This window comes from Haliaeetus leucocephalus, unplaced genomic scaffold (genome assembly GCF_000737465.1).
Source record: "Haliaeetus leucocephalus isolate CR32 unplaced genomic scaffold, Haliaeetus_leucocephalus-4.0 Scaffold848, whole genome shotgun sequence".
Classification (NCBI taxonomy): Eukaryota; Metazoa; Chordata; class Aves; order Accipitriformes; family Accipitridae; genus Haliaeetus; species Haliaeetus leucocephalus.
Window position 1 is genome coordinate 4141253 of NW_010973284.1, and position 12136 is coordinate 4153388.

Here is a 12136-nt window from a genome sequence, read left to right on the forward strand (position 1 = left end):
CCACCCCCACCCCCCAAAACCAACAACAAAAACTGAGAAAGCTGAAGGAAAAGTGGAGGGAGCAGATGTTGGAGGAGCTTTGCCCAAAGGAATGTGTAGCACCTTCCTCTGAAGGGAGGCAGCACTTGAGCTCTCTGCCTGGGCTGTTCCCAGCTGTGAAGCTCCCCAAGACAAAGCCCCAGAGCCCTGCTGAAGCCTTTGAACTCAAAGGGAAGACTTGTCTTGAATACCCAAGTAGTATGTTTTACAGACCTCTAATGCCCTCGAAGGACCACACCAGTCCAAGTGATCATTTTGTCCTTGAATTCTCTTCTGGGATTCTTGCTTTTCCTGCTGGTGAAGCATGGTTTGTAGGGACAAACGCTGCATTTGTTAAACTTGTATATTTGGCAAAAACCAGAGCTGCTTTTGAGTGTACAGCCCCTTGAAGTCTGAAATGACAGCAGCAACCTGAAGACAGGTTGGGGAAAAATTTTGTTCAGTTTTGCCTTGATTACATGAGTAAATTTAGCAATGAAGGCATGTATTTGTTAGTTGAAATTGCTTTAATTTCATACATGAGAGCAAAATACTATTTCAGCATTGTGTTTTCCATAGCTTGCAATTAGGTGCTGCCATTTTCCTCATGTTAAACTTGGCATTAATCATGAAAATGTATTTAAATAATTCTAAACAGGAGCCTTACACATATTACCATTTAAAATGCGCAAAGGATACCTTTGATACTAAAGAAAAATCACAGGTGACATCTCTTTTTCTCCTTTTAATTTAATTGATTTGATTTGATTGATCAGAGGGGCTAGTTTAGACTCAGCAGCTGCATGTTTTGGTTACTGTGATAGCAGCTTCAGGCAGTCCCAAATGCTCTGACTAGGCTTCTATCAATTGGGGGTTGTTTCTGGGGCTGGTTCGGGGGTCTTGGGGAGAAGTTTCTTTAAAATGTGTTTCATGTGGAGAATCAAAGGGACTGTGGTCTGTGTCTAAGCATGGGCTGTTTGAGGTGATCTGATAAATCTTGCTTTATAAATGTAATTGCCAGCTGAGATGGCAGTGTCAAAAAAAGTGGCCAGATTCAGAGAGTGGCTAAATATTCCCTTTCATTACTTCAAGGTGTCCTTAGTTGTCTGAAAATTGAAAGGACTCGACAGTCCACATCCACTAGGATTTCCTGACACTTCAATTCTTGGATCTTAGCTGTTGCCATTTTGTAGCTGCAAAACAACATGTTCCTGGGATTTCCCATACGGAGGATTTGGCAGCGAGGGGGTCACCTGCAGCCAAACCTGTAGCCCTGGCAGAGGTGCTGCCCTGGGGGTCGGGCCTCCAACACGCAGTGGTCAGGTGCCTAAAGCCAGGGCAGCTGGGCACGGCCAGGGATGGAGTTTTGCCCATCTGCTGTGACCAGGAAACTACACCGGGGTGGATAGTCCTACACTCCCTGTTACAGTTCCTCCTTTGCAAAATCACTACCACGTTAGTGGCAGGAATTGAGAGTGCTCAGGCTGCAGTATTGTCAGATGTAGATTAGGATTTTCAAATCTCCTTAAGAAGGCTAAGACATCCTTTGGGTGTATAACCTGGCCAAGGGATTTGGGATCAATATCACAGACTTTTTTTGAAGGGCAGGGACACCGACAAAGTATGTGGTTAGGGCTCAGTCTCCTGCTCCAAGAGTTTTCTGGGTTTGGGAGTATATGTCAAGTTTGTGGTGAACATAACTTTGAATTAAAAAATAAAAAAAGAATTTGCTTTCTTGTATTGCTGGGACTTTTTGTTTGGGAGTGGCATTTGCAATGCCATGGTGGCTCTGTTTGTGGTCAGGAGTTGACTGAGGTTATAAACTGAAGGCGACTGTTTGCTGTCAGGTTTTGTATAGCCCAGAATCTCTCTCGAGCTGAATAATGAGTCCAGCCCCTTACCTTTCTCTTGGTAAGCAGAAAATGTTACTGGGCCAAGCAAATGATGCAGCTGGGGTGTATTTTGCTCACTGTGAGACAGGATTAATTGAGGTCCTTAAGAAGTGCAGGGTGAGCCATAACAATGATGTATTTTCTTCTGGGAAGAGCTAACTTGTGTCCCATGTTACTGTTCAAGCTGCTGTTGGCACCTCTTGGGGCTGAGTGATGGCGATGGTCTGTGTTAAGCTCCTGAACTTGTGTGATGCTGCTTTTCTTCTTCTCGTATGGAGTCTTGTCAGCGGCTCTGATAAGCCACTGATCAAAGTTGCCATTGAAGTTTCCCAGCATGAAATGAAACCCTGTTTTATGAATTTCAATTTCTCTTTCTGGCCTACCATCGTCTTCCTATTCTCACATCCTACAGGGTTGTGCTATTTTACTGCTGCAGAAGATCACAGCAAAACTTTCATTGTATGGCCTTTTACTTTATTTTACTTTATTTTACTTTTACAGTGGCTTGAGTGAAACTAGCTTCTGCAGGAAGGCTGAATACTGGCTGCAAATGAGAACAGATACACAGTTTGACAGGAGGTCTGGTGTTGATTCAGAAGTTAAAGTAGGAGCAGGATCTATATAAAGGAATGAGGGCAGCAGAACAAATCAAACTGGTTTTCAATGGTTTTGGTGTCTGGGTTTTTTGGTCATTTGGTTTTTAATCCCTAATTGCCTTCTTCCCTCTGCAATAAACCTACCTTAGGAATGAGGTGCGGAAGCTGCGCAGCTCCAGCTGGCTGGCAGCATGTGCCACAGACCGGCCCAGTGACCACTTTCTGCCCTCATCTCCCTCTGCGGAGCTGTAATTTTGATTGTTCTCTATTCGGCTACCAATTTTATTTAACGTGTAGACTTATTTTTCACATCTTTCCCCCCTTTCAGAATTGGTGGGAATTGGTCTACAGTTACTGAGGGGGGAAAATGGGGAGAGAGCACAGTCTGTGGGGTCTTTGTGGTTTAAGCTCAAGGATGCTCTCATCAGCCCGGTTTTCTGTCTGGATACACAACCCAGAGTTTGAACAAAACCCTTAATCTAAAAATCCTGTGTTTAGAGTCTGTTATTACTACATAGGGGCATCGGGGTTCATTCTCTTGGCAGGGGGGAATCTTTGTTTTAACTGCCCTTTACAGGCAAGCTGCAATCAGAAAATGTGCTTTTGTATGTGCTTTTACATCACTGCTGCTGTTGAACAGCTACAGCTTTGCTCACAGAACTATTGATGATAAGAAAGGAAATATGTTCACTCTGCTTTTCAACTGTGTTGGTTTGGGAAAATTAGAAGTAGCAAAAAATGAAACTATCATAGAGTGGTGTATTGCTTAGTATTACAGATGTGCAAAATGGGAATAAACAAGGAGCATGAATTGGAATTGAATTACAGAGGCCCTGGTGTCTTACAAAGAGTAACTGTAAAGATGTTCCTGCCCCATAAAGCCTCTAGAACTGAGACAAAAGTTAAGTGAGGTTAAATGAAGTGACTGAGGGCAGTGGGAGGCTGATGGGTTTTATTAGAAAGAGGAAGAAAAAATAAATCCTGGACCTTTCAGTTAGGTTCAGATACCCATTTGGCTTTAGGGTCAGGGATTTGACCTTTCAGAGAGAGGTATTTTTGAAAGTTAGGAGTCACGTTTAGATCATCTAGTCCCTTCTTTTAGCCAGTACAAGATTTGTTCCTTTCAGTATATATTTATTTTCTCCAGTCTAATTATACATATCCCTAGTGATTGTGGGGTTTTTTTTAATGAATTCCCTCTAAGTGTTCATATTCTAAACGAGGCTCCTTGGGTTCTATGCTTTTAATTTGCTGCAGGGATGAACCCTGAATCCTTACTTGCAGGTCAGGGTAGGAGACATGAGTAATGGAAAGGAGAAGGATGTTTTGCAAAATGAAGGACCGTGTTGGTTTGATGTAGTTTAGTTTAAAATTCAGTGTGTTAGTGGATTTTTCTGTCATGGCTGGATAAAGTTGAAACCTTTTTTTCCCCCCTTCCCTTTCTTCCTGGGAGAAGAGAAGCAGGAATTACTGGAAAGCTGCCTAAGCCAGGTCTCTTGCCCCATGGTCGCACAGGCACCGACTTCCACCCTGGAGTTTCTGACATATCTGTCCAGCTGCAGATGTGAGAAAGGAAAAGCAGGTACCAAAGGCAAATCAAGCAAGAGTCAAAAGAAAGGCAGTCTCTTTGGTGTCGCTCTGTGCATCCGAGCAGGGGAGAAGATGAAAGGCTCTATGTACGCTTCAGTAGCCTTCTCTTTTCTTGTTCCAGGTGTTGGTTTGCCCCCCAAGGAGCAGAGGCACAGGGATGCTGTGACTACTTACTCTTGTTTGTTTATGTTCATTTGGAAGAGACATGTGAGCAGAGCTGTCTGGGCTGCTTAAGGCAAAGGAAATGGATCTCAGGGGAGCAATTAATTTTGCTTGGCTATTTCAGAGCCAGGTGAAACCGTAAAATGAACCTGTGTCCTCCCCCTTGTCTAAAAGGGATGTATGTATTTATTTTACATTTTAATGCACCACTGACAATTTATGGTGTGAGCCTCAATGCATTTTTAATAGAGAATTGATAGAAGAAAGGTGTATAACATGAGAGATTAGTAGAAAAGGTTGTCAGACTTGAAAAAGAAAAAGGAAGGAAAAAGTTGGAGAGCTGATATTTTAATTAACTGCTCCCTGCCTGTGTTGTGATCCCAGAGACATGACGATTGAGTGCCAGAAGGTGAATCTGGTTGGAAATAAAGTGATTCCAGTCTTGTGTGAGAGGTGAGAAATGAGACAGTGCTTCAGTATTCTCGCAGTCTGAATAATCTGGGTTGCTGTTTGCAACGCAAAGCAGACTTTATTGGAATTAAGATAGTCTGCAGAGCTGTGACCCAATGTGTTGGAGAGTAATAGTAGTAAAAAATAAGAACGAATAAAATATAGTATTAAAGTATAAATAATAAAAAGCAGAAACAGTAAAAAAAACACAAAAACCAGTAGAAGTAAATATAATAATCATAGAAAGGTTTGAGCTCCCCTTCCCTTAGTCTTGCTCCTTTAAGAGATTCAACATCTTAGATTCAAGCAAAGGATCAAATCCATTTGTATCCTGCTGATTTATCTGGCATGGGACTCTTGGACCTTTGGGTGGGCATGCGGACAAGGATGATGCTTTTCGGTGATACTGCTGATGAGCAGTTGTGCCCAACTTCATTTTGCAAAGAGGAGCTGCGCTTGGGGAGCACACTAACACCTTCCAAATGATGCCCTGGGACTGTCAGTAATGCTTTCCCCCCCCCTTTTGTGAATTCTGGCAATCTATTAATTGTGCTGCTGAAGAGCAGTGTCAGGGGAACAAAGCAATCAGTGCCACCATCTGCTGTGAGCAGGTTGGCCATGTTGAAGGGAATGCCTGTTACACTCCTTTCTGTTGCTGACCTCCTCGCTCACACTTGCATCCACATGTCCCGGAAATAACAGTGATCAGAGTGTTAGACTGATGGAAAAAGGGAAGGTTTATTTTGAGGTGGAAAAGCAGTCGTGTTGCTGTTTGGAACTCTAGCGAATAAGTCAAAGGATAGTTTTCCTATGGAAAACGACATTAGGACATTGAGAGAGCTAGTATAAAACTAAATACATTTTTTAAATTAAGTTTCTTATGTCTCCAGTATTATGCTAGTCTCTGCTTTCTGGATGAAGACGATTGTTTCATTTGTATGTGCCATAACCTTCCCCTAAGAGCAGATACTAACATTTTACCCAGTCAGCTTCACAGGGAGCAGGAGAGTGCTCCGACTTCAGTTATGAATGCATATCCCATCAGTATTTGGTCAGAGTTTCTGATCATTAAATACATCAGATGTATTTCATGCAAGTTTGATGGAATTAATCAGAAGTGATGCATGATAGCCAGTTTCACAAGTTTTGGTTTTCTAACCAGAGATGTTAAGGAGAAGGTCTTTTCTCTCTGATAATGGATGTGCAATACCTTTGGAACATCAGATTGGATTCTTAGTATGACTGGTCTCTTGTAAAAACTCTTGGTCTATGTGGGGTTGGGTTTTTTTCCTATATTAATTCATAATATCTGGTTCTGAATGACTGAAGAGAAAATTGTCTTCCTCCCTGCCCCCAGAATCTGGCTCATTTAGCAACAGAAGGGGAGTAAATGTACGTTCTCTTTATAAAGTACATCCTGAGAGAGAGTACAGCTGCTTAGTGATGCTTTGCAGTGTTTTCCTGCTGGATGCCTGTTCAGGGAAGCTGCGTGTTTTGCGTACTAGAAAATGAGTACTTAATTTCGGCCATGTAGACCTCTCCAGTACCTCACAGAGCAATGCTCCTTCTTTCTCGTGTGGGCACGTGACTGATATTTAACATGGCTCCCTCTGTGACAGCAGCTCATGTAAGAAAAAAGGAAAGGAAAATAAAAGATCAAACCCTGGAGGCTTATTTGTTATGTTTAATGCTTTCAGAATGTTTGCTGGAAGAAATATTGATGTAGCAATGATGTGTGCACATGACTTATATCAGGGAATAGCTATCAAGCTCAAACGTCACCATGAGGGCAGCTGAGCAGTGGAACAGATTGCTCAGGGAGGTTATGCTGTCTCCATCTTGGGGGTTAAGACCAGACTGGATAAAACCCAGAGTAACTTGGTCTGACCTCAGAGCTGACCCTGTCTTGAGCAGGAGGTTGGACTTGATGACCTCCTGAAGTCCTTTACTACCTGAATTTTCCTGTGATCCTATTAGGTTGTGAGCAGCTTTGCAGAGGGAAGAAACAAATCTTCTCCCTGCCACCAATTCCTATGTAAAGTGATCACTAACAAGGGTAGATACCAGTTAGCCATAGGGTCTTGCACTTCAAGGGTGGTAATACTGAGTCTGAGCCATTGCTCGTGACTCTCACGGCATGGCTGTTCCTTTCCTAGCAGAAAAGCCACTGAAGTCACCGTTGCAAAAGCAGTGAGTGCCTGGTGATCGCACTGACACTGAGGACACAGACTGAAGGGGCCAGATATCTTCAGATTACTTTTTTCTGCTGCAGTGGAAACATGCTGACTAGTATTACAGGGCACTGGTTCTGCTGTGCCACTGGCACAAAGGAATAGACCAATTAATTGCTTGAGTTCATGTCTTGCATCTTTTTCAAGCCTTAGATTAATGCAAGCAAAGCAAAGAGTGCAGAGTGGTTGACATTTAATTAAATGATTTCTATTGTTTTGAGGAGTGCTTTATGATTATCTACTATGGTGACAGATGTACTAAAAAGCCATGAATAGATTGCATAGATAAAAACATTATTATTTAGATTATAATTCTCCAAAGGTGAGACTTGTTTGTCTTACCTGTCTGTAAATTATGCAGCATGCTTTCAGTTCTATGTAGGCAGCACCCTTTTGTAGTAAAAGCCTTAGAAAACTATTTTGAAAAAGAACATCCCTGGTTTTTGAATGTCTGGAAAAAGACATAAAAGAGTGAATCCATGTTAAATAATGGAGGGATAAGAGTTCTAGCAAGAAGAAACACCTGTCTTTGATACCTGTTCAACTCTGTCACGAAGAAGCAATGTTGAATTTGAAGTGAATCCTTTCAATACAGGGCCATCAGTATCATGTCAGTGGGACTGGATGCAGTGGAGGTCTTCTGCACTGCTTATATTCATGCTAAGTACTTTTTTTTTCTTTTTTTTTTCCTTGCAGCAAAGAAAACTTGTGCCGAGTCAGATTTCACTTGTGACAACGGCCACTGCATCCCAGCCAGGTGGAAATGTGATGGTGAAGAAGAATGTCCTGATGGGTCAGATGAATCCGAAGCAGCATGCAGTGAGTAGCACAGAAAAGTGGTGTTTCTCAGACATGTTGTCTTGTGAAAGCGTAGAGAAATTGGAGGTGTTGTTCCCAACACTTGCAGGATGATGTGTCAACTTTTGCTTCTGTTAGAACAGAAATTAAAGACACAAAAGATTCAGGTCATTCAAATCAGATGGTTTCCAAACTTTCAAATGTACCAGTTTTCCAGACTGTGATACAGGCAGCACTATCTACTGTGTATTTCTGTAACAGAATTGAAAACATCTCTGGCTCTGTTACAGTTTATCTGGTTGTAGAGCTCATGATCAGCAGCAGTGCACGAAGATTCACGCTCACCTGGGATAAGGCCTTTTGGAAACTCAGATGTGCAGTGTTTTGCATGATAGCATATTGGGATTTATCATCACTGCAGGCAACACTTCTGTCATTGCAAAGGAACTTTGCAATGTTAGAGTATTGCTCAATTATTTATTTATTTTTAATTTTTTTTCCTTCGAGAATAAATGAAGAAAAAGGTAGCAGATAAAAGATGAGCAATGTAAAATAACTAAAGCTGAGAGTAAGTATGACAGATATTAACTGCATGTAACACCTTTTAAAAACTCATTGATTCAGTCAGTAAAAGGACATGCTTGATTTTCACATAGTGCATTTTATCTTGTTCTTTTGACTGTTTGAGGAGGTCCATTTGTCTCCACTTTTCTAGGACTGTGAAGGGTTGTCTGATGTTGAGTTGAAGGGAATCCCAGGGATATTTTAGTGAAAACACTAACTAATGTGTAGAATTCTATTTAGAATCATAGAATTCTATGATTCTATGACTCCCAGGGATATTTTAATGAAAATACTAACTAATATGTAGACTTCTATTTGTGTGCTTACTTATGTATGCAGAATTGTTCTTGAACAGACCATGAAACTAGTACAAGCCAGTCTATTGAATTTCCAGTCATGTACTTCACAAATATATTCCCATGAGTCAGAAGCAGTGTTGGAGGAAGTATTTTATTGGATTTCACCAGAATGGGGCACACAGAGGACTTCAAAATTAACCATACTTTTATTTTTAGGCCTAGTACCAGTCGTACTTTCTCCCTAATTAAGAAAGATGAATGCGCTTCTCTTGCATAAAATGAATGGAATCATTTTTGCAGCTATATAGAGGCTACAGAAAAAATTACTTTAGTAACTGCATTAACATATTTATATATTGTATGTGTTGGTCTTTCACCCTGCATCATCCTTAGTCAGAAACTATCTTATTAATGCTGCTTCCACTACCTGATTGCCTGGAGGGGGGCTGAATAACTAAGCAGCTCCATTCTCTGCAGTCTCTGTTTGTAAATCTTTTGTCAGGGGCCATAGCCTGGACTATGCTGTGCTAAGATCCCTGACAATTTCTCTTAATCATCTTCCATTCCTTTTCTAGCTATTCCATTCCTTTTCTAGCCATTTCACTTTCTATTTCCACCACTCCACGCCATGCTCCCCCAAGCCTCTGCCCCCACCCCTTGTGTTCATCCTCTGGGGAAATCAGCCTTAAAACTTAAGTATCATAAAGGAGACTTGACCTGAGCCTCTGATTGTTACAGTAGGGGACTGCTGTCCTGAGAGGAAAGTAATTTGTTCAGTTTTGTGTGACTTTTTTTTCCCCCTTTCCCCCGCCCCACTTGAAACATTCCAAGAGACTGAAGTCTGCATTTCTGTGGTGGTTCTGTTCAGAAAAATAGATGGCCCTTGAAACGTTTCCCTGCTGCTAATGGGAGTGGGCCAGCGTAACCTTGACACAGGAAAAAGTTTGTTCCCATTCTAACAGATGAATCGGAATTCCTAGTGAAAGTAGCAGTACCTGTATGGACCAGTTCTTAATTGGTTTTTTAAATAGAAGGGCTTTGAAACCAGCTCAAAGGCTATGGCATATAACTATGCCATATTTTATTTATAGCTATCTCAAGCAGATTTACCACGCTTTACCTCAGCATAAGATATTTAGGTTTTGTTAAGAGTTTTAGCCAAAATAGGTCAATTTTTGTGTGATGGATGCATGAACTTGTGTCTTGATGTTCACAGGATACTCGATAGAAGCCTGACTTGTGGCTAGCTCCCAAGAGAAGCCAATGTTTCTGTCTTTACCAGTTAAAAGCTTGCTTTTGAATCTTAAAAATGTCTGCAGCTAGAATTTTGGTACTTTGCTTGTTTTATAGGATTATTCAGATCTGAAGTTCACACTTAATCAGATGAAGATCAAGTAGTTTTAATCTTATGACTGTTGATAGCTATAGGCTTTAATTTGCACGGTAAGGACATTATTTCCAGATGTTTTGTATCTTTGTCAAAGTATGTGTCATCTCAAACGCTGATCTGATCTGCTCTGTGAGGAAGCAGAATCAACCTGGTAACACGTAAGCACAGTGCCAGTTGTGGGGTTAATTCATGTATGTTTGCAGGTCTTCCTACCACCACTGGTCAAGACAGCAGTAAGTTATAAGCCTGGTGGCTATTAAACAAGAAACTGGAGTGTTAGGCTTTGCTTTTAATTGTACCCTTAATGTAAAAGGGCCTAGCTCTTTGTGAATGTAAATGTTATTTAAGGGCAAAGAAGAGGCTGTAATGACAGACAGAAAATGTAGTGAGAGGCAAAATGTATAGTTGGACATTCCTGTATGGTCCTTCCCTCCAGTCCCATTTTCTTTCTCGCTGATGAAAACAAGGCTGAACTTTCTCCCTGTGGCTGAGGAATGACTGCAGGCCCCTATGACTGTCTCATTTTCCTGTTTAGAAATTCAGCACAGTGCTTTGGAGGAGCCTGCACTGCGGATTTTCCCTCGGGAAGGGGCAGGTTGGGAAATGGAGATTTCTCACCTCTGGCAAGATCAAACTGCTTTATAAAATCAATTGCTTTCAGACAGGCCACATAATTGCCGGCACCTCTGCCAGCATCTAGGGTTACTCCTCAATTAATGCAACATTGGGACATTGTCCATAGTCCATTCAAGCCTGGGAGGTTAAGAGCATTGATAACGCTGACTGTTGCATTTTAGGAGTATTTCCAGCTTAGAATGTGATGAAAACAAGGCAGTTCCTCTCAGCATCTAGCCACCTGCTGAATGGCTTTTTATTTTCTGAATGCTTTTATGGTGTGTTTTTAAATACATCTTGTGCTCTCTTATTGGTAGTTAGGGATGTTGTGTCCCCATCTCTAATGCTCAGTTAAAGGTAACAGTTTGTGGTTGGTTTTGTTTTGTTTTGGTTGGTGGTTTTGTTTTGTTTTTTTTTAAGATAACCCTGCTGCAAAACCAAAACAGTACTTTGCTTTTTCTGTTTCCCAGATCACTGAAGTTGCTCAGCTTTGTAGCTAACACTATCCTCTCTAGGGATGTTACCCATCCCCAGGTGTTCAGGACAGCATGACCTGTCTCCTGTCAGATACGTAAGATGGTGTCGCAGCTGGCCTGATTTCTGTTGGAGCTGTGATATCTGGGGCCTTTTCTTGCTATTCATGCAATTATTTTTTTAAACTGCATTTTCTTCAAGCCGCTGAAATGTGGCTGGAAGTGGTAGCTCTAAGGGTATCTTTTAAGTCCCATTGAATTCTCAGCTGATGAGATCTATAGGACTTCTCCTTCTTGTGGGTTTTGGTGCTAGTTGAAGGTTGATTAATTTCTAGCATGGGCTGATTTTGGAGAAGATGGTTATCCAGGCTTTTTGTTTGAAATGGGTCATTATGAATAAGAAACTGCTTGTATTTCTTCATTTTCCTTTGAGCCAGATCCTTAACCTAGACATGCTCTCACATCCATAGGTTTGTCCAAGTGAATTATTCATGTAACATGTGAGTGTTGCCACTAAACCTCAGTGTTCTGCCATCTGTCGGGTTTTCAGTGCTATTATCTGGCTGCTGAATTTATTTTGTCTCATTTAATTCCTGTTAAGGTTTCAAAGAAATGTGTCCCCCTTTTCTGTGAGCTGATCTATTCAGGGGCATCTTGTGGGCTGGATCTGTTCTCTCTGAAGTCATCATCAGAAATATTGTCAGTTTTGGGGGGAGGTGTGTTTTATTATATTTTTTGTTTCTGCGCAGAAGCAGAATGAACTCCTAAATCAAGAGAAGCAAAACCATGTTGAACTCGGAAATTAGTGCTATCCACAAGGGGCAGAAGGGACCGAATTCACAGTTTAAGAAGTTGTGTTGACTGAGGCTGGGGGAGGGAGGAGAGGGAGGAGGAATTTAATATTGAAGAGAAGAAAGTTATTTTGAGAAACATACTTAATAAATGAAAAGAAATGGGATGGTGGGTGAGAGGGAACAAAGAAATACCATTTAGCTGCACTGCGGCAGTGTTCCTGGTGGGGAAGGGGAAGAGTTAGTACCTGGGCATGCCAACCTCCA

General features: G+C 41.5%; 1 protein-coding gene across 1 annotated transcript in view; it reads left to right on the top strand.

Moving 5' to 3' along the window:
* The first annotated feature begins 4646 nt into the window (after positions 1 to 4646).
* LRP8 (low density lipoprotein receptor-related protein 8, apolipoprotein e receptor) overlaps positions 4647 to 12136 on the top strand; it is an 80939-nt gene continuing 73449 nt past the window's right edge. Inside the window, exons 1-2 of the mRNA XM_010582701.1 lie at positions 4647 to 4704; positions 7636 to 7758. Coding sequence (XP_010581003.1) covers positions 4647 to 4704; positions 7636 to 7758 — 181 coding nt within the window. The remainder of the gene's footprint in view (positions 4705 to 7635; positions 7759 to 12136) is intronic.